This window comes from Hippopotamus amphibius, chromosome 11 (assembly GCF_030028045.1).
Source record: "Hippopotamus amphibius kiboko isolate mHipAmp2 chromosome 11, mHipAmp2.hap2, whole genome shotgun sequence".
NCBI classification, from domain to species: Eukaryota; Metazoa; Chordata; class Mammalia; order Artiodactyla; family Hippopotamidae; genus Hippopotamus; species Hippopotamus amphibius.
The window spans coordinates 102,619,839-102,642,700 of NC_080196.1; the positions used below are offsets into that span (position 1 = coordinate 102,619,839).

General features: G+C 40.6%; 1 protein-coding gene across 2 annotated transcripts; it reads left to right on the plus strand.

Moving 5' to 3' along the window:
- The first annotated feature begins 1,426 nt into the window (after window positions 1–1,426).
- SERPINB12 (serpin family B member 12) lies at window positions 1,427–21,382 on the plus strand. Of its 2 annotated transcripts, none has more exons than XM_057699147.1 (8): window positions 1,427–1,513; window positions 10,283–10,468; window positions 12,971–13,105; window positions 14,237–14,377; window positions 15,273–15,390; window positions 16,599–16,741; window positions 18,009–18,176; window positions 19,146–21,382. In XM_057699147.1, the coding sequence occupies exons 2-8, from the start codon at window positions 10,301–10,303 to the stop codon at window positions 19,548–19,550; spliced, it is 1,278 nt and encodes a 425-aa protein (XP_057555130.1). In that variant the 5' UTR covers window positions 1,427–1,513; window positions 10,283–10,300; the 3' UTR covers window positions 19,551–21,382. The 2 variants fall into 2 exon arrangements, with proteins under 2 accessions (XP_057555130.1, XP_057555129.1); XM_057699146.1 differs by lacking the exon at window positions 1,427–1,513 and adding an exon at window positions 2,263–2,286.
- Window positions 21,383–22,862: the final 1,480 nt, after the last annotated feature.

Genomic DNA, 22,862 nt, shown 5'->3' on the forward strand with positions numbered 1-22,862 from the left:
CATTTAAATAAACTTTCACCAATCCTTATTACAAAGGATTAAACAAAAAAGGAAATTAACAGCACATTTGTTTTCTACATTTACTACTGAGAATTGATAGACCCTCTTGATGTTGAGCTACTGATTTCCACTGGTCAATATCTTACCTTCTAAAAATGTTTTTCACTTGTTTCATTTATACACCAGCTGTTTAAATAGCTTAGATTCTCCATATAAGCTTACGTACAAGTACAGAATATGTAACAGCTTATATTCTCCTTAAAGGCAATATCTTCACTTTAAAAAGTTTTCTTTTGAATTTCCCTAAGTCTAATATAATCATATTGGTGGGGTTGGAGTGCACATAATACTGTTGTCTGACAAGAAGTTAGAAAAGAAAGACAAAGCTATCAGAAAAGGAACCAAACCATAGAGGGGTCCTTTTTTTGTCCCTCGCTCATGTTGAGTGCAATATTTTTACTGTTCCTAACTCTCTTCTAGCTACAGCCTTTGTGCCCTGTTCACTGACCCCCACGTTTATGGCCATAAACAAATCAGGATCATGGAATGTTAGAACTAGAACAACATCAGAAGCTATTTGGTTCAGTTTTAAAACTTTTGTTTTTCAGTTGTGTAATATATTTGTCTCATGAAAGCTTTATAGGGGGCCTGATGAGGAAGAAAAGAAGAAAGGAAGGAAAGGAGGGAGGAAAGAAGGAAAGAAAAGGAAGCATGTGGGAGCATCTGGGGCTCTAAAATCCTTTGAAGAAATAAATAAATAGATACGCAGGTCACAAAGTGCAGGAAGGCAAATTGGACAGATTTTCTGAAGATATTGGTACAAACTTGATCAGTCCTTTGGTTCTTAGCAAATTAGTTCTTCCTAGAAAGAACCTCCCCCCACCCCACTCCGCCTCACCCAGTTTCTGTCAGTTGGTCTTGATAATTTCCATCCTCTGGTTGTCATTCAATTATTCTTGCAGATAAATTAAATAGCAACCCTCCACCCTTCACCTCAAGGCTGCTGCAGGAAAACCCCCCACAAACTTTGAAAATAGCTTAAAGCACATTTTGCAAGTCCTATGTAATAAGTCAAAAAATGTTTAGAAGAAATTGTAGAAATTCTAGTATAAGAGAATGTCCAAAACAATGGATATGAAGTAAAATGGTTCTTTGCATATTTATTTATCTAGTATAAGGGTTGGGTTGAAAGGTATGCGTCAAATATTACTATGAGGCTTCTATAAAGAGACCCAGTTGGAAAGATCAAAGTAAACATAAAGATAGTAAGTTAAATATCTAATTTAGTTGAAGGCATAGAGCATGAGAATTTGTTTAGAAATATGTGACACACATTTCTTTTCTTTTCTGTTTTTTTGGTCATCAATCAGTGATAATTCTACCCTGGATTTCAAAATAGTTCTTGGAAAAATGCCATTGTGGGAGGGGAAGGGTTCATATATTTCCATTCCTGACAGGGTGTGGGTTGAAACTTACCCAGCCAGCTGTTAGGAGCAACTCTGAAGGCAAGAAGGTAAATACTAGCATACCTAGTATCATTTTTAGAGATGAACATTGCACTGGAATTTTATTTTGAATGATAGAAACCCAAAGGAGACTTGATTGAAACAACAGGCTATGCAATTTTTATTTAATTTTATTAAGTTGAATGTCATTTCTTTATTTCTTTATTTCAATTTTTATTTTAGTAGTTTCAATTGTGTATATATATCACTCCCCATCTCCCAATCCATCCCTTCCCTGCAATGTCTTTTAAAAAAAGCAACTTGCTTTATGATGTTTTGAATCTTTTGTAAATGTGGCAATATCTGCTAGGAGACAGCAATATCTATCACCTCCCTCAGCCCCCAAGCTCCTGATCACGTCTGATGCATCTGACTGATTTTTTAAAAATGTAGATGTCAGAATAATTTTTTTAATCTTTATATACTTGACAAATTAATATCATCTTTTTATTATTTCTGAAATATAAAATGGTGTAATACTTAGAATATCTGTATTTTAAATAATATGGGTTTAGATTTCTCTTTTGCAATGTAAGTTGCAAATGCTTCTTTTTCCCCCCAGTTGGAAATGCTTTTGATTGCATCTTTCATAAGTGTTTCTTTGTTTATAGATATTGTTTATCATTTAGTTAATTATAACCAGGTTTTATATTTATTCCAGCAGAATAGTACCTACCATTGTGAACTTGGAATTTCATTCTTGGGTTCTTAATAGCTTTCTGGAAATTATAAGACATGAAACAATTTTGGGATATACATTTTTTCTTTCTATGCTGTATAGGTAAGAATAATTTCACTCAGAATATTTTGGGTTGTTAGAAAATCTATTTACTTTAAACTTTTACATTTTCACCTTAAAGGAAACGGTATTTTAATAGGTGAATAATTTCTAATATAGTAGGAAATTAATCAAAAGCTGATTCTATGGATGAAGAAGATGTGGCACATATATACAATGGAATATTACTGAGCCATAAAAAGGAATTAAATTGAGTTATTTGTGGTGAGGTGGATGGACCTAGAGTCTGTCATACAGAGTGAAGTAAGCCAGAAAGAGAAAAACATATACTATGTGCTAACTTATATACATGGAATCAAAAAAAAAAAAAAGGTACTGATGAACCCAGTGACAGGGCAAGAATAAAGATGCAGATGTAGGGAACGAACTTGAGGACATGGGGTGGGGGTGGGGGCAGAGGGGAAGCTGGGATGAAGTGAGAGAGTAGCATTGACATATATACACTACCAAATGTAAAATAGACAGCTAGTGGGAAGCTGTTGCATAACACAGGGAGATCAACTCGATGATGGGTGATGACTTAGAGGGCTGGGATGGGGAGGGTGGGAAGGAGTCTCAGGAGGGAGGGGATATGGGGATATATGTATAAATACAGTTGATTCACTTTGTTGTACAGCAAAAACTGGCACAACAAGTGTAAGGCAATCATATTCTAATAGAGAGCTAAAAAAAGTTGATTCTGCTGTATAATATCTCTATTGATTACAGCTGCCTGCAGAATGTATACAGATTAATATGAAACTGAATTATCATCTATTATTTCAAACATTAGAATTATTTACAATGAAAAATCAGCAAATGATAGCAAGTAAATCCATAAAAACTTACCAAGTGCTTTTACATGCCATCATTCTTTTACGATGGGATACAAAGATGTATTCTTTACCGATAGAATACAAAGATGAATGAAAAACATGGAACTTACTCTGAAGAAAATTATGTTTTGGAAACAAAGATAGAAATATCAAAAACAGAGTGGTAAGGGAAACAAATATACAAACATGTGTGCTTTATATAAATATGAGCAAATATAAATGTGTTTTATATACACATATGATTGCAAGATTAGAAAGCAAATGGAAAAGTAAAGGCAATTGATTTGCCAATATTGTGAGAGCAAAATTCGAATTTCTTGAACGTGTATAGCACAGGGAACTATACTCAATATCTTGTAATAATGTATAATGGAAAAGAATCTAAAAAGGAATAGATACATGTATACATGTATAACTGAATCACTTTGCTGTACACCTGACATTAACACAATATGGTAAATCAACTATATTTCAATAAAAATTAAACCAACCCCCTCCCCCCCAAAATCCCCCAAATTTATTGTACAGATGGCAGCAACTCATTACTGATACTCTGCCATTTATGCAATAAATTTGAATTTGAGAATCCACATTCTTTTACCTCATTAGAGGTTAAATAACAAATCACTTACTTGGGAAGTATTATAGGCAAAAATATGATAATTTGTTATTGATATCAAAGTGATATCTTTTTTCCTGAATAAAAACTGCCCCTGGCAGCAGGTGCTATTGGGACTGTAAATATGAAATTATGTAAGTTGGTCCCGATTTGGGATAAGGTGTTTGCAGTCTTGCAATTCCAATTTATATTTATGACACATTTGCATAGATTTTAATGCAATGTGAAAGAGATTTTCTGGTAAATATTCAGTCTAGAGGAGAACTCCTCAATAGATGACAGGAGTCTTGGAAGGACAAACTGGTGCCTGGGTTGCCCGTGGGCAGAGAGGTAGTTCAAAACAGCCCAGACTGGCACACGGCACGGATGGTCCTTTCTATAGCCCAGAACCCTTGTCAGAGACATCAATTAAACACATTCCTGCTGGAGGCATCTTCCTTCCATAGAGCTGTGTGGTGGGTCGCTCAGGGCGCAGCCTGTTAGGAGTGTTAGCTGCTCCTGAGGGCAGTGTGGTCAAGGAGGAAAGAGGGTGGTTTTGAAATTGGGCTGAATTGACAGATTTGCACACCAGCTGCATCACTTAATGATGTAAAATAAAGATGTAAAATAATTTCTGACTTATAAGATTTTTTGAGAACTCGAGACAAGATTGATGAAATGCCAGGTACATCATAGGCTCAAATGAAGTGGTAGCTATTATTATGAAGTTGTTGTGAGTGAAGGTAGTACTAATTCCTCGGGCTGAATAGATTTTTGAGGGACCTTTCCCTCTTCAAAGGTTATTTCAAGTCTGAAAATAATGATGACTGAAGTGAATTACATACAAGTTTTTCAAGTTGCAGCTTATTAAGAGGCAGCGTAGGTTAGCAATTAGCCTTTAGATTTAGACTTAGCCAAACAGTCACTTCTTTGTGTGGTGGAGCCTTTCCAGAGTAGATGTAAGGTACATCCTGCTAACGCTCGGGGAACAGGTCCTAACTTTATCTGGAGCCAAATTTCATTGTGAGAAGTTACGCTAGCATTTTTAATATAATCTTAGTTCTTGTGTTAAACACAAACTTACAATGCCTCAGAATTAACTGCCATGTTTAGTAATACATCTACACTATATTTTGAAATTATATATAACAAATAAAGCTATATATAACCTTTTAAAAAAGTTATCTACAACTTAAAAAAAGTTATATATAACTTAAAACATTTTTATTTTATTTTTTCAACTCATTTTATTTTTTATGATTATAACAATAATATGTTTTCATTATAAAATAACTTGGAAAATTCAGAAAAAATAAAAGAAAATAAAAAACACCTGTAATCCCACAACAAAGAGATATCCACTCAAACCTTTGTATAGCATAATTTCTTCCCTTGTTTTTCCTGTATATACTGCATCTATAGCTAAGTGGATCAAATTGTTTTTTTAAAATTAATCTTTATTGGAGTATAGTTGTTTTACAGTGTTGTGTTAGTTTCTGCTGCACAGCAAAGTGAATCAGCTTTAATATATATAAAATCTAACCCCTTTTTTGGATTTCCTTCCCATTTAGGTCACCACAGAGCACTGAGTAGAGTTCCCTGTGCTATACTGCAGGTTCTCATTAGTGGTCTATTTTAGACATAGTAGTGTATATATGTCAATCCCAACCTCCCAATTCATCCCATCTCCCCTTCCCCCGGTATCCATATGTTTGTTGTCTATGTCTGTGTCTCTATTTCTGCTTTGTGAATAAGTTCACCTGTACTGTTTTTCTAGATTCAACATATGTGATATTATACGATATTTGTTTTTCTCTTTCTGACTTACTTCACTCTGTATGACAGTCTTTAGGTCTATCCACGTCTCTGCAAATTGCATAATTTAACATTTTAAATATATCTATATACACTATTATATATAAAATAGACAACCAACAAAGATTTACTATATAGCACAGGGAACTATACTCAATAGTTTGTTAACAACCTGTAAGAGAAAAGAATCTGAAAAAGAATATATATATGTATATATGTATATATAACTGAATCACTGTGCTCTACACCTGAAACTAACACAACATTGTAAATCAACTATACTTCAATTAAAAAAAACCAAGAAAATAGAAATAAAATACATGTATATGTATGTAAATTTATAGTTATAAAACATATACTATAAAACGTATATAAAAGTGCATAAGAAATAAGTGTAAGTTGACTGTGTAATCAGAACCCAGATCAAGGATTGAACGTCTCCAGCTCCCTAGAAGCCCCCTCAGGCCTGGGCCCAGTGGCGTCCTGGGGACGGCGTCAGCCACTCATGACAGCTGATTCTGTCCTTCCTTCTCCCACTCTGTGCAGTAAAATCTCCTTGGCAGTTTGAAACTGACCAGAGTGGGGGTATTTACCATAGAAATTGGCAAGCACTTCAAATCATGGATTTTTTGCCTTTTGGAGACTCAGTTTACTGGCCCACCCCTGTCCCTATTCGTTGCTAACCATGGTTTTCCCCTGCCTACACCCAGGGTAACCACTCTCCTGACTTGTAAAACCACAGATTAGCTTTGCCTGTTTTGGAATTTACGTAAATGGAACCATACAGTAGGAAAGTTTTCACTCCACAGGACGCCTGAGAGATCCCTGTTATCATGTGTTGACTACAGTTTACTCAGTCTCTTTGGTGCAAATATGCCATCATATGACTAAACCACAAGCTATTTATTCCACGGATGATGTACCTTTATGTTGTTTCTGAGTTTTGGCTATTATAAAGCATGGCGATAAATACATTTGTACACACAGTATTTTAAAATCTGAAAGGTAGTTTGTTCCATACCTCTGAAAAATAGCTCTTACAGTTACATTGTAGTATTGTGATGATTAGATCTCTACTTTTTCTGTTTATTGCTAAGTTGGTCCTACATGTAAGTCCAATAGATTTGGAAAGTGTCCTACAGACATCGCTGTTTTCAAATTGCGATGTCTGTACAGATGTAAAGGGATTTTTGATAAAGACAAGAAAACTAAACTTAAATCTCTTGATTTGTATTGATTTGATTTTTTTTGTTGTAACAACATATTATAATATGACTTTTACTGACCATCAAAGCTTATCTTTAATGAATAAAAACAGTGTTAAGATGCTTTAAACGTTAGAATTGTTGTTTTAAAATTGTTTGAGTGCATATTATTGGAATAACTACATTTTGATGAGCACTGTTTAAAAAAATCTTCCTGCGTAATACAGCTTTGCCTTTTCTACTTCATTTTGTGAATTAATATCTTACTTCTCTGTGTTCCTCAGACTCTCTGCCTGTAGCTGCTTATCTTGTAGTATCTGTTTCACTAACAGAGCGTAGATTTCTTAAAGGCAGAGTCTATGTTTTGTCTAGTTTAATCTTTCCACATGCAGTGACTAAACTAGTGGGAGAACTTCATAAATGTTTGTTTATTGAATAACTAGGTGATTGTCAGATTTAGCCAGTTTCTAATTTAAAAACTAACTCCCCCTCCCAAAAAAACCAAACCCCAGTCCTCAGAAGATGATTACCAGATGACATTTCATCAACTTATTCAACGTTCATGTTTTCCATATTTTAGAGTTTTGTATAAAGCCAGGAAGGATTTCTCTGTTGTAGATGCTTATATAGTCACACAATATTCACTGCAGCTTTCAGGCCGTTTTTCTCTTACTATCCTTCTCAGCTCTTTTGGGAAGGGGAGGCGATGTGAACCTATGTGGTCTGTCGTGGAAGCTTAGAACTGGCCTAAGGGGTATAACCAGGTTACCACTCAGGGGAAGTGAGGCCATGACAGTAGTTGGAGCCAGTTAGGGATCTCATGCAAAGTTCACAAAGTTGAGTGCAGATTCTGCATTCTTTATGCACAAATGGGCAGAGAGAGTTTGAGGGAGGGATGCTCTGCAGTTCACAGAATGAATAAGGATAGTTCTAGAATGAGAAATGAGTGCAAAAACCAGTATATTCAGCAGAGAACAGGCACGGGCATGGGGAGGTCTTAAGTCTGCTTTTCTCTTGGCCAATATGTCATTGTGTACAAGTCACCTCACCTCTGCTGGCCTCAGTTTTTTTAATCTTGAGAAGAAGGGAGTTGGCTGCATGAACAATCCCGCTCTTTCTAAAGCTGGTAAGATGTTAATTGTTGAGGTCTGTGCATTGTCATGCCACAAGGAAACACCCTTCCTCTCTGATGCTAGGGACACATCTGCACCAGGGAGCAAGGGTGATGGTGTGCAAACAGCTGGGAGCAAAGGGCTGGGTTGGACTCATTCAGTCTTTTAAACCAAATCCCTTTTTTTTCTTCAATATTGTCTGTCTCAAGTCTTCTTTTAATAGCAGTGAATAAATAGCCAGACTGTCCATGGCCTTCTCCTCCCTTGATACCAAAGATTTTGATTAAATGTTGATTTTGGTTATACAGCCAAGGCTTTAAAAAAATATTAGGCTACATTTTATCCAAAAGTTTATGATTGAACAAAAGCCTGTGAAATCCCCCTCAACTCAGATATTTTTTGATTTATTTGGTTTCTCTACTTCCTTTGTAGACTTGTTGCTACATGGTTAACATGAGCTGTTGTTATAGATAGAATATGTAGGAGGTGAAGACATTTCGCAGCACACAGAAGTGTAGCTTGCTGAGGTGTGAGGCACTATTGAATTTCCAGATGCACTAGGACATTCATTTCTTGGAAAACGCCTACCTGAACCCAGTTTTAACAGCACAAAATAAGTATGGTTATGTACAAACTTGGTGGGAGAAAAAGTGACATTATAAATGGACCTAAAGCAGGAATTCCCTGGTGACCCAATGGTTGGGACTCGGCACTTTCACTGCTGGGGCCTGGGTTCCATCCCTGGACAGGGAACTAAGATCCCACAAGCCATGAGGTGTAGCGCCCCCTCCAAAAAAAATGGACTGAAAGCTAAACAGGGGGAGAAAGTACCTGTATGTAGCAGGCATGTGTTTGATCAGCTGATCCTACATTGAGGGGCAACTTAGTAGAAATAGTAGATATAGTAGAAAGAGCACTTAATTTGGACCAAGTACAAGTCGGGTTTGATTCCTCAGTTTTCTCATCTGTAAAAAGGGAGTGATAATATCTACCTTGCAGAGTAGGATTGAAGCTAATACATATAAAACACGTCTGGCACATTTTAAAAAAGTTATCAATGTTATGTTTTTGAATCAGGTTTTATAGACTAAAAAGGTCTATACTTTACTGGGAAGATGCTAAAGCCAGTGCACACCATTCAATTCAATGCAGTGACTTATTTCTTAATGCTTATGTACCTCGTGTCTGGTGATAAACACACCAATAAGAGGGCTTACATTTCCATCTTGGAAAGTCACAACATCCATAGGCAAAAAGACAAGAGAAAGGACATCTCATTTGAGAAGGCTAGGTCCAAGGTGAGAGCTATATAAGATTCTCTTGATATTTTTGGAATAGATTATTAGTGGGGGGCAAGGATATCTGTCCTAAGAAAGTCACTCTCTTGCTTTGGTTTGCTGCTCCCTGTGGTTCTACACTGTCAATGTATTAAACATAACGACTTCTAAACTCCCACATCTTTCAAGGTTTGTTATTTCTTGAACAACATTAATGACTGACTTCAGAGCCTCATGTCTTGTGGGTTGCATATGGAATGAGTCAAAAGGAGGTGGGAATGTCACAAAAGACGTGGCCCAGGACAACTTGCTGGGCATATCCAAAGTCATAGGACACAGAGGGGAGAGGAGAGGAAAAGACTTAGGAGCAGGATGGAATGACATTTCCTTGGTTAACTTGACCCTGGGGAAATGGTAGCCTTTGACTTTATTTACTTGAATAAAGTCAGTTCTACCACAAAGTGGATAGAATTGTGCTTCTCAAAAGATATGTTTAAATCCTAATTCCCAGGACCTGTGAATGTGACCTTCTTTGGAAACATGGTCTTTGCAGATACAATCAAATTAAGATGAGGTCGTGCTGCATTAGGGTAGGCCTTAAACCAATGACGAGCATCCTTATAAGAAAAAAGAAATTTGAACACACACACACGCACACACACACACACACACACACACAGAAGACACAGGGAAGAACACCATGTGAAGATAGAGGCAGAGATTAGAGTGATGCCTGTACAAGCCAAGCATTGCTGCCAAGGGCGGCTGGGAGAGAGGCATGAAATAGATTTCCCTTGAGAGCTTCCAGAAGGAACCAGTTTTGCCAACACCTTGATTTTGAACTTCTGGCCTCCAGAACTGTGAAGAAATCCATTTTTGTTGTTTAAGCCACCCGGTTTGTAATAACATGTTATGGCAGCCCTAGGAAACTGATTCACACCAGTAAATGAAAATAGAGCTCTATCTGGATCAATATCACTATCAACATCTTTATCTGTATATCACAAGGATGGTGACCTTAGTTTTCCATTTTTTAATAAGATATTGACTGATTGCATATGATTGTATCTTAGGTATTTAAAGTAACTGTTTACCTGCTGTGCCCTGATCATCATTCTCTCTCTCTCGTTGTTTGTGTGTTTGTTTTTTGTTTTAGACTGTCATCAGATTCACAATGGAATCTCTCATTGCAGCAAATATCAAATTTTGCTTTGATTTTTTCCAAAAGATCAGCAAAGATGTTCATTGTAAGAACATCTTCTTCAGTCCTCTGAGCATCTCGGCTGCCCTTGGCATGGTCCACCTGGGGGCCAGAGGTGACAGTGCACATCAGCTCAACCAGGTGCGGATCCAGTGGTCCAGGTCCACGCTCAGAATCAGACCCTAGTGCTTCTTTGGCCAGCCTGGCTTTCATGGAGCCCTGAGCTTCCTGGGAGCTGCGTCCACCCCGGAGCCTTCATCATGTTCTTGCCCTGCTTTCTCTTCAATCCAACCATCCTTCCAGGCTCAGCTAAGCCTGCAGCTCCTTTCGGGCACCTCTGCCACCTCACCAGTCTGACAGCTGTCCTCATCATCTTCTCTGTCTCTGTCTGTCTGTCTGTCTGGTCTTTTTCTCTCTATAATTATTGATACCAACATTGTCAGTAATTTTTAATATGTGCCTGTGTTTTGTCTCTCATTCCATTACATAAGAATTTATCAACCACCAGTTGTGTATCCAGCAGCCAAAGATCCTGGTGTCCTCCTTGACTTCTTTCTTTCTCTCTCACTTCACACCAAATTTGTCAGAGAGGCCTGTTGACTTTTCTTTTGAAATACGTCTAGGACTCCGGCACTTCCCACCACCTCCCTGAGGTCTGCCTCTTCTAACCTGGATATGCTTCCTAACGGGCGGCCCTGCTTCCACTAACAGTGTTTTCAACCCAGGTGGCGGAAAGAGTCTTTAAAGCCAAAGTCAGATCCTGTTTCCCATCGGCTCCAAACCCAGACTTCCCATTTCCCTGACGATAGAAGCCCGAGTCCTTTCAATGGTCCATGAAGGTCTGGGGATCTGAGTTCCAGATAACCTGGCGACTCCGCCTCTCTTCCTTTTCCCTCACTCCAGCCACACTGCCCCCTCCTCCTGTCTTGGGAAATCCACACCTGCTCCTGCTTTAGGGCCTGCGCTCCACCCCCTTCGCCTGTTGATGGTTCTTCCCCCAGGTAACTGATCTGTAACTTACTTCCTCCTTCAGGACTTTGATCAGAGTTTACCTACTCAATGAGGCTTACCTTGATCTCTCAATCTGAGGCTGCATCCTGGCCCCCAACACCATAAGATTCCCTCTTATTCTAGCTGCTTTTCCCCCAGGTGGCATTTTCCACCTTCTAACATACTGCATACAGTAATTAATTACTAGGAGGGTTACTTTTTCTATGCCTCCCCCACTAGAATGTAATCTCCCAGAGGGCAGGACTCTGTCCTAGAGCAGGGCTTGGCTCACAGCAGAGATCCAATACTAATTTGTAGAATGAATGAATGAAAGTGACAAGAACAACTCCCCCAGTAAACCACAGGCTCTGGAGGCTGGTCTTTACATTTCCCTGGATCTAGTCCAGAGCTCAGAGGTTAAGTATGAACACAGCCATTGTCCTTAATATGGAGGAGTGAATTATTACTTGGGGCAGAATGTGTTTAGGGTCATCCTACTTTATTCATTTACTTTGATTTGGTGTATTATTCCATTAGCCAAACTTGGCTAGAGTGTGGCTGGCATCCTCTGACCAGGTTTCAGATGTTCCTTCCGTAGGCACTTGGGTGTCACCTGTCAGCAGACCTACCCTGAGTGGTGCCAGATGCCCCCTCGTCTTCCATCTTTCTGCAGAGCTCTGGATAACCTGTCTTTTGCTCAACTGATTTGAAGCTCTTGATCAGCGCAGTCTAACACAAGTATAATTTGAGCCACATACGTGAAAATATTTTTCGTGTATTTGTGAGCCACACAATTAAAAATATTTTAGTAGCTATACTAAGAAAGCAAAAATAGATGAGACTAATTTTAATAATATATATTATTTAACCCAGTACCTCCAAATTGTATCATGTCAACATGCAATCAGTTAAAACATTTAAATGAGATAATTTTTGTTCTTTTATTTCATGTTAACGCTTCAAAATCTGAAGTTTATTTTATACTCATAGTCAATTCAGGGTGGCTCATAGCCATGTATGGCTTGTGGCTACCTTGATATTCTTTCAGCTTGGTTACATTCATTCTTTTTTTAAAAATTATTTATTTATTTATTTATTGGCTGCATTGGGTCTTCGTTGCTGCACACGGGCTTTCTCTAGTTGCGGTGAGTGGGGGCTGCTCTTCATTGTGGTGTGCAGCTCCTCATTTTGGTGGCTTCTCTGGTTGCAGAGCATGGGCTCTAACGGCGCGGGCTTCAGTAGTTGCGGCACACAGGTTCAGCAGCTGTGGCTCATGGGCTCTAGAGCGCAGGCTCAGTAGTTGTGGCGCACAGGCTTAGTTGCTCCTCAGCATGTGGGATCTTCCTGGAGGAGGGATCGAACCTGTGTCCCCTTGCATTGGCCGGTGGATTCTCAACCACTGCGCCACCTAGGAAGTCCCTGGTTACATTCACTCTTAAATGTAGTTCCAGGGGGTAGCATTCAGCTTACTTCCCCTCCATTCCACCTCCTAGTCCTGGTCAAAGGGAGCATCCACCTTTCTTTAAACCGTTGTTGATTGTTCTGTTTGACTCTGTAATCACTGTTGTTGCCACATTATAAAAATGTTTCTGAGGTTGTTCAGGCTTCCTGCTGTTTGCAGTGTCTGAAAGACCCCATTCCATTCTCACCCAGGTACTACACCTCAATGAATTTTCCCAGAAGGAGAGCAAACAACTGGATCTCTGTCTGAAAAGAGAAGAACAAGAAGTGCATGCTGACAGCTCTCTGGAGGGGCAGAAAGAAACGACAGGATCTCTGCCTCAGCAGGTGGGAGCCACCGTGACCTTCTGCCCCGCCTTCCAAGCTGCTCCTTGGGGCTGTCCCTTGTGGGGCCATGGGTGCTTACACCTGAACATTATCCCTGGTTGTTCCCGACAGCAATATTCATAGTAACAATCCCAAATGACCCACAATTCCTTTCTGATTGTGCGTCTTGTATGTCCTTGTCTGTAAGCTAGTTTCCTAAAGAGTAGAGTCTAGTATCTTCTGCTCAGGATAAAGAAACTTAGCTCATTGCCTTGGGACTCACCTACGTTTCCAGGCCACGGGTCCCCAGGATGAAGCATGGTTGAGGATGAAGGGCGGTGAGGTGGGGGAGCAGCTACCCCTTACTCTCTCCACTCTTGCCTGTTCTATTTCATGCTGAAATCTGCACTGACACACGAGACTTTCATGGCTTGTCTTATACCAGGAGCACTAAATATATTCTCCAGGTTACATAGCCCCTGATGTTAGAAAGTTTAAGAGGAGGGTAAGAGAGATGATCTCTTTCTTGAATCCTTTTGAATACAGAGAAAAACAAGGCACACGGATCTAAAATACAGTGCACACCAGGGAGCCCCCAGATCTGTATTTCCTGGGCGATCTAATTTTTATTTATTCATTTATTTATTTTTTTCTTTTTTAAAAAAATTTATTTATTTGTTATTTTTTGGGGGTACACCAAATTCAATCATCTGTTTTTATACACATATCCCCGTATTCCCTCCCTCCCTCGACTCCCCCCCCCACCCTCCCTCGAGTCCCCCCCACCCTCCCGTCCCAGTCCTCTAAGGCATCTTCCATCCTCGAGTTGAACTCCCTTTGTTATACAACAACTTCCCACTGGCTATCTATTTTACAGTTGGTAGTATAGATATGTCTGTGCTAGTCTCTTGCTTCGTCTCAGCTTCCCCTTCACCTCCCGCCCCCTCCCAAACCTCGAGTTCTCCAGGCCATTCTCTGCATCCTGGGCGATCTTGATCCCAACGTAGGAGCCAGGACAGGACTATGTCTCACCCTCCATCCCTCTCTTCTTCTCAGCTTGCTCCCCCACCTGGTAACAACGTGAAAACACAGTCTGCTTTATGGTGCTTTAACTTTTGCCGTAAGATCACTTTTTACGTCTTCTATTGTTAGGCCGAGTCTTCAAAGGATGAGAGTGGACTGTTCAGCTGCTGCTTCGGGCAGCTTCTCGCCAAATTAGGCAGGATCAAAGTTGATTACACCTTGAGTATTGCCAACAGGCTTTATGAAGAGCAGGGATTCCCAATCCGTCCGGTGAGTTGGGCACGACTGGTGATTAAAACTACCATATAACTTACTAGGTAGAAATCAACAGGGAGCTGGATCACTCACCTGCAGTCTAGAACACAAGCCTCTGACAGGAGGACGTGACGGTGGGATGTCCAGGACCCACCTCTTTCTCTCCCACGCCTTCTGTTGCCCTCCTTCTGGTTTTCAACTTGAACACTTTAGGAGGCCCCTTGAATGGAACAGGGCGGGGGTTGTGTACTTTTGACCAAAATTACTATATTCTCTTACAATGGAAGTGAGACTTTATATGCTGTTTTTTTAAACTAGCTTTATTGAAATATAAATTTATATAACTTATGACATGAAAAATGCACACAGCAATAGTTTTGGTATATTACATTAAAATTTTTTAAATTGTGGTAAAATATCTATAACATAAAATTTGCCATTTTAACCATTTCTAAGTATACAATTCAATGGCATTAATTACATTCACAATGCTGTGTAAGGATCACCCTACCTATTTCCAAAACTTTTTCATCACCGTAAATAGAAATGCCCTACTATTAAGCAGGGTTCTAATACTTAAAAAAATGAAGCATTTTACAGTGAAGTCTCTAAAGTTACTTGCTATTTGTCTTGTGATGTATCCACAAATGACAAGTCCAAATCTAGTAGGAAAGGCTTGTGTTGTTTTAACTATGGATTGCTCCACAAATAAGCATTTTATACCCTACATTATCACTACAGCCAATGAAATGTCTCTAGCTAATTAAGACTGGGGATACAGAATGACCACACACACTCAGCGTAAATGACTAGACACTTCTTTCTTGTTAGGCTTCTCATGACTGCCTCACTCCTATTAGCATAATTATATGATTTTATTTCACTATTTCCATTTATTCCAATTTATCAGGAATACTTAGATGCTGTGATTGAATTTTACCACACAACAATTGAAAGTGTTGATTTCCAGAAAGATGCTGAAAAATCCAGACGAGAGATTAACTTCTGGGTTGAATCTCAATCCCAAGGTGAGAAAGATGCAACACATTGGCAGTGGTACTCTTTTCCATTTAAAAGAAAAAAGTCAGCCCAGCTTTTCAGATTGCCAATCTGTTGGGACCAGATACTGACATGCGTAGACTGGGTCCAAAGTTTGTCTTGCAGGTGTCAAACAGTTAAAATGCTTAGATGTTATGGGTACTTCTTTCTGGTCCTTTGCGCCATCATGAAGGTGAGATGCCTTTCAGCCAAGCACAGTGGCGGCAGGGTGTCAGCTATTTCCCTTTTTTTAAAAAGGGTCAGTAAAAAGATGGTGAAGATTATCTAGTTATTCAGAGGAAAATGGAAATGATAAAATCCTAATTCTTATCAGCTTTCACTAGCTTTATAGGTGTTTTCTGAGTGAAGGAGTGATTGTCATAAGTAGTGGAAATTTGAATTCAACATAAATAGAATCATTTTTTTAATACAAAATTGCCCTGTGTGCCCTTTCCTTGGGGAAAGCAACCAAACTCCAAAGTTATTTCTCCTTGCCTCTTCCATGGCCCACAAAAATTGCCATTCCTTCAATGTCCCATTCAGTTGCCAAAAGTTTACTAAAAAAAATTTTCATACCAAGGCACGAATATCTGGTTTCTTCTTAGTTACTCTCCCAGCGTATTTCAAGTGTAGTTAATGGCAGGATCATTTATTATTATGGGATTTGAGTGGAAATCTCCTTGAGGTGGAAGAGTCTTCTCATCTTAAGGCCAAGGTGTGCATTCAAGTAGCTGATGACTTGGTATTTTGAGGTGCAAAAGGATGCATCCTGAAGATGGACCATCACCTGAGAGCGTGGGCTTTTCCAGTCTGCCGCAGGGCCGTGTTCTTGAGGAAGGAGTCTAGAGCTGCACTAAGAGTGGGAAGGACCCTGGACTGATCTCAGCCAGCCTTGCTGAGAATTCCATCCACACTGATATAATCAAGAAATTCTCTCAGTGACAGTGCCCTGAATTGAATCCCCCTTGGGGATGAGTAACAGGGTCCTTCTCCCCCCATCCCACCCACCCTCTCCTCCACTTCCACCCCACCCAGGGCTAGGAATGGTTTAGTTTTCTTAGATTAGTTCTTGACTGAGAACATGCTCTAGCCTTGGGGATATTAAAATGCATTAAAAAAATCTGTCTACATGAATACTTTTGCTACAATTCATATTTAGGATATTCCGTGGAAACTTTCTTTCTTTTTTTTTTTTAAGGTAAAATCAAGGATCTCTTTAGCAAGGATGCTATCAACAGTTTAACTGTGCTGGTGCTGGTGAATGCCGTTTACTTCAAGGCCAAGTGGGAAAAATATTTCGACAGTGAAAACACAGTGGATGAGCTTTTCTTTCTAAGTGAGGTACTGTACTAGAGCACAGAGTTTTCTAGATATTCCACTCACAATTTCCACTGAGTGATTGGCAGTATGTATACTGAAATCTAAAACTTAGGTCTCTGGGTTACAACTTATATTTATAATAAGAGCATTTTGTTATTAACAAAAATCAGTACCTAAAGTTGATGAAGCATTTTCGTGCCAGGCGCTGCACTGAGTATTTTCCTTTCGTTATTTCACTTCTTCCCCCAGAATAACATTATGAAAATAGCTGTTATTATTAGTCCCATTTAGGAGTTGAGGGGTAAAAAACACAAAGGTTAAGTTATTTAGTCAAATTCATGTGTTAGGCTTCACATCTGTGAGTGTTTGCCTCAAAAACCTGTGTTCCTTATTTCAAAAAGACAAATATGGATTATACATATTATATATGTTATGAGTCATATATATGAGTATATATATGACTCATACCTGTGTATGTATATTATACATTTATAGAAAGAGATCCAATAGGGAACATACATTTATCTATGAACATAGGTAATGCAGGGAGAAAGAGATGGTGTTTATGTTTTCTTATTTTTCTGTGTTTTCTAACTTTTGACCACCCCCAAGTACTGCTTCCACAATAACAAATGTTGCTTGGGAAAAAACCCCAAAAACAAAACTTGTGTTCTAAGCCAGTAGACTGTAAAATGGGAGATAGGGGGAGGGTCAGACCCCAGCCCTGCACTTTGGTTTATTCTCTTAAGCACTGCACATCTTCATCTGCAGATTGATGACCACACTACTATGAGGTTATCATGAGGCTTAAGGTGCCAGGGGAGGCCCTTTCCTCTAACAGAAGCCCATGGAACAGGGGTTGTTATTTCACACATATAAGCTTATCATTTAGCCAAGGCTCCCACGCACGCTTTGATGGGGCCACTCAAGCCAGTCGGGGTAGGGGGTCATGTGAGGCCAAGAGTGGAGCAGGCATGGCAGACGGAGCTGGCCGGGCTGGTTTCTGCTGGTGAGGCTGTGGGTAAACCCCTGGATGGACACCCTACCAACAAGCAGTCTTGGGACCTAAAGAACCTATTAAAACCACGAGAAGATACGGTGTTGGCTAAGTAAGGGCCTCCGGTCAGTGGGCAGAGGACTTTGTTAGGCTGGATCCCTGGTGTGGCTCAGGACTTCTGGGGAAGACCCTTCTCATCTTCATGGAGCCTGTTTTCAGGGAAGCTGGGGACGGTGTGGGTTTGTGAGCTTATCGCGGCAGTGCTGTGACTTCCTACCTTGTCTACTACAGAATGAAAAGAAGAGTGTGAAGATGATGAATCAGACGGGGCTGTTTAGAATCGGCTTCGTGGAGGAGCTGAAGGCGCAGATCCTCGAGCTACGGTACATCAAGGGGAAGCTCAGTATGATCGTCCTGCTGCCGGAGAGCTCGGCAGACAACCTGAAAGGCCTGGAAGAGGTACATCTTCATTTTCATGTCTCTGCAGAATGTTTCCTTATAGATCTTCGGGGAACAGCACTGTCTACCATCTGCCATCTTGAGGAAGGATGGTTCCTGAGCTATCAGAGAATCAAAGAATATATTGTCATCTGAATTTGATGACGTATTTATTTCTCCTTTGTTGAGAACTAAAGAACAAATGCCAAGAAGGCTGGCTAAGACTCTCCTCTGTAATCTCAAGGTGCTCTGCAGTTGTTTTTCCCAGACCAAAGGATCTGGATGATGAGTAACTGGAGGATTGCTACAAATGAAACAACTGTTCCTTTTCCCTGAATATCTTGGCTTCTGGCCTGTAACTCACACTATTTTGCTGTAACTCAGTTAGAGTCCCTTTAGCTGAATCCTTGACAGAAGTTGAGATGCTGATGTTGAAATAGATGGCTTGTGAGGTAGGAATTAATAAAGTCTGGGGAAGCTCAGCCTGGAGGGCAAAGAGATAAAGATAGAGGGAGAGTGAAAGAGAGAGAAATACAGGGAGATGGGAGAACAGGTGTAAAAAAGAGAAGAATAACAATTGACAATTTATCATGTGCTAGCACTGTGTTAAGTACTCTACATACATTATTTTGTTTAGTCCTTGCAAAACGCCTATGGTATTATCTCTGCTTTATAGAGGAGGAGGTTGAACTTCAGAATATTAAGGGTTGGTTAGAGTCACCCAACTTAATCAAACGAGCTTTGCTGGGCTTTGAACACTAGCCTGTCAGATACTAAAGAACACTGGAATCCAAAATTTCCTGTAACTTTTAAAGGGGAAAGAGATTTGCTTGGAGGTGTTTTAAATGAAATCAGAGGATTTTGAAGCTTAGGGAAGGACCTTGAGGATGGTTACCAGCTATGGAAACAGACACAGGCCCTTCAAAGTACTGGGGGCATCCTTTGCAGGCTCATCATCTGACCCTGAACGTGATTTTCTTCCTCTTGTAGCTTGAAAGGAGTATCACCTATGAAAAACTCGTGGCCTGGAGCAGTTCAGAAAACATGTCAGAAAAAACAGTAGCCGTCTCCTTCCCCAAGTTCATCCTGGAAGACAGCTATGATCTCATTCCTATTCTACAAGACATGGGCATCACGGATATCTTTGATGAAACAAAGGCTGACCTTACTGGAATCTCTCCAAATGCCAATTTGTACCTGTCAAAAGCTATCCATAAAACCTTTGTGGAAGTGGATGAAAATGGTACCCAGGCAGCTGCAGCCAGTGGGGTTGTCGGCACTGCCCTTTCCGCACCATCTTGGGAGACGTTTAATGCTAATCACCCTTTTCTCTTTTTTATCAGACACAACAAAACCCAAACCATTCTCTTCTGTGGCAGGATCTGCTCTCCTTGAAAGGAGCAGACTGTCTAGTACTTGGGGGCTGGAAGAAAGTGGCAATACCTGTCGTCTCCTGTATCACCCGGGCATTTGTGTTTTGCTAAGATCTCAAGCTGAGCGAATTCTATCACGACTCCACACTCCCTTCCTCCAGCCATTGGCCCTCGCTTGTCCTGACCTTTCTCTCACCCTGTAGCAGATTTTCATCTAAGTCCATTAGCATCAAAGGGTCCTTGCTCCCTCCCTAAGTGCTCACCACCCTAAGCTCTCAAGCATATAAATTCACCCTCTGTGTCCCGAAGGTCAACATAATTGAGGATGATACTGATTTTAAGTTACCAACCTCCCTATGGAGGAATCCTGAAAGTTCAAGTCATTAGACCACATCTAGGAAACGGCAAACTCAGAAAACACTTTACCATGGGTGGCAAGAGAAAATGTTTCAATGGAATGTCTTTTGGAAACTCAGCTCTGTTTCTGTGGCAGTTGAAATCCTGGTGCATCACTGGGCAAGCTGACCTGCCTCTTCCTCTTCCGTCTTCTGCTGCATGGAGGGTGTCCTGTGAGGTGCTTCTCACTTGGGAGACAGTAGGGCTTAGGGGTGGATTTAAGGGACAGCTCAAGGCTGTAAGACTTGCCCACCAGCATGCATTTTGCACAGAGCAGAATGGTATTTGTCTTGTGAATCTGACACTGACTCAGGAGAGTGGTGAGTGGACTGAAAAGAGATGAGTCTGTTTTCCTTACTGAGTCTGCTAGGCCGTCATAATGCAGCACTTCCTCCATCTCTTCTTCACCTCCATCCTCAGAGATTTCTCCTCTGGAGTTACTCCTAAATGCCCAGCATGCTGAGAGCGGGAGAGCAGTGCTGCCCTCTCTGGGCTCCTCATTCCCCTCTCTCTGTCCTCTGGCCGTGTGGACTGATTTGTCCTCTGACAGGCCTCACAAGAGCAGGCCGGGACCAGGGCACGATGCTCGTGGAAACACTTGTCAGGAGGGCTGCTGGCTTCTTCTCAACTAAAAGCCTGACACCAGAGTAGTCAAGACTCCAGGATCCAGGACCTTTGTTCTTGGATGTGTTGGTGCAAGTTCTTGATCTCTGCCTCAGTGGCACACTCTGGAATGACCGCTGACATGCCTAACTTGCAGAATCGGTTCTCTCCCATAAAGGTGAATTTCTGGCCTTGGCTGTGAACCAGTTTCCCTGCCCTGTGACCATCCTTCTCCCAGGTGCCAGTGTGTTGGTTAAGTATGGCTGTAGCAGTTTTTGCAGAAAAAGGTAGGGTAACTTCACCTGCTCTCATGCTGGATCCTCCCCTAGTTCTCTCACTAGCAATTTCTTTGTGCTGCAAAAGACAAGTGTCATATTCTTCATAGAGGCTTCTTATGGTCGAAACTTGCTCATTCTATAAAAAAATTTCTCATTGGTAACCTGAGGCTGTTCTTCCTAGTCCTTTACCCAGAATGAATGTCCCACACATCAAATTTATCTCAGATAATTGAAAAGTAGTCTCTCCTGTGTTTCATTTGGGGGGTAACGTTTTGAGGGCTGATTCCGTGCTGACATGGCATCACAGCTGGACACTGAGTGAATAACCATGCCCTGTATTATAGGTCTGACATTGCTTTTGTTCTTATTCTTTTCCTTGATGAGCATATTTTCTCATTTGTATTGGGATTTTCCAGAATTTTAATCATGAGAGGAAAATAAATCTACTTGCAATAAAGTGGAAGTATACATCTTAAATCTTTCTGTAAGTCAATAAACACATCTTAGTAAAGTAAATCTTTGATTGATTAAAATGTTTCCTAGTAAATAAAGCACTGTTGTCATTTGTTAAAGTGTGTATCGTGTTACCAACTGACTTTTTTGTGACATACATACTTTAAAGTTTTTCATCCAAGAATGTAGAAATACATAGTCCATAAAGCTAACAATTCATCTCAGTTATGTAGGAATAATATATCTTGTGCCAGTAATAATTTTTTTTCAACTTTCCACCATAATTACATATGAGGGCATACAAAAAAGATGAAAACTCACAATTCTAAGACCTACGAGCGATGGCCAATGGATCATCAGGATAAGGAAGACGTTTCTGCTGACGACAGGTGGATGGGGCCGGATGGAAAGACATGGTTGAGGGGTGACCTTATTCTGCCCCCAGCCGTCACCTTGCCTTGTTTTCCTCCCACAGCTGCCTTCCCCTGAGCTCAGAAACACAAGATCTCTGCCAGTCTAAACACGGGGCACCCATCTCTCTACTTCGTACTTGCTGCTGTCTCCCAGCCCCTGTCTTTCTCATCGACCTGTTTTCTTTCTGTAGCCACTGAAAGACGGAATGAATCTCCCCAAGTTTGACTCGGAGGAAGGCGAGGACAGGCATTGGTACTTTCCATCTGAGGCAGATTAGTCATTACAAGTGAAGTCCTTTGGGTAGGATGAGAATGGATAGAGCCCTGGTGCTGGTGCTCTTGGGTTTGCATAGTTCATCTACCCTCTTTGTTTAGAGTGTCAGAGAGTCAGGCTGTCCAGGGAGGAGAGGATTCCACAGAACCACACTAGGTGGAAGCCTATGAGGTACTGGGAATTAAGGTCAAAATTAGGAGCCCTTGACTCTTTATTCTTCTCACACCAGCAAGCTTGACCCTCCAATATGGCAGCCAGAGGCAGAGAGAGCCTGCCAGTTGGTGGGCTGCTATGATGGCTAGAAAACCGGGCCAAGCAGGCAAATCAGGGGAGTGAGATCCTCCATTTCTAGCTCAAATTTTCCTCCATCTAGCAATGTTGACAGGCTGAACTAATGAGACATAGATATGAAAGCAATTGATTCATTTACATCAATTCTAAAAATTCTGGTAAGAGAACCATGAGTGTCTAGTACCTAACAGGCTCTCTGGCACTCTACTTCACAGGCTCTGTTTGCTCTATTTTATTGCAACTCAAGTTCCCCCTGATGTCATACATTTTTCATACAAATTTCCCCCTCAGACGACTCCTCAGGTTTCCCTTGAGCTGGGGCAAGCCAGAACTGGTATTGCTTCATCCCCGATGGTGGTTTACTCCTTTTGCAAGTGTGGTGTTTCATTAACTTGTGGTGCAGGTCCTGTAGCTGGGGAGATGGGGTGGGGAAGCTGTGCAGTCATCTCCGTGGATTTCATTGCTCCAAGGTCGAATGCCAACGTCAAACCTCTTCTTCATCCACATTATTCTTGTTGTATTCTTGTTTTCCTGAATCTGCTGTCTTATTCTTTTCTTTTTACTCAATAAAAGTAACACAAAATTTATCCCCACATATTCATACCTCTTACCAATGTATATTTAAC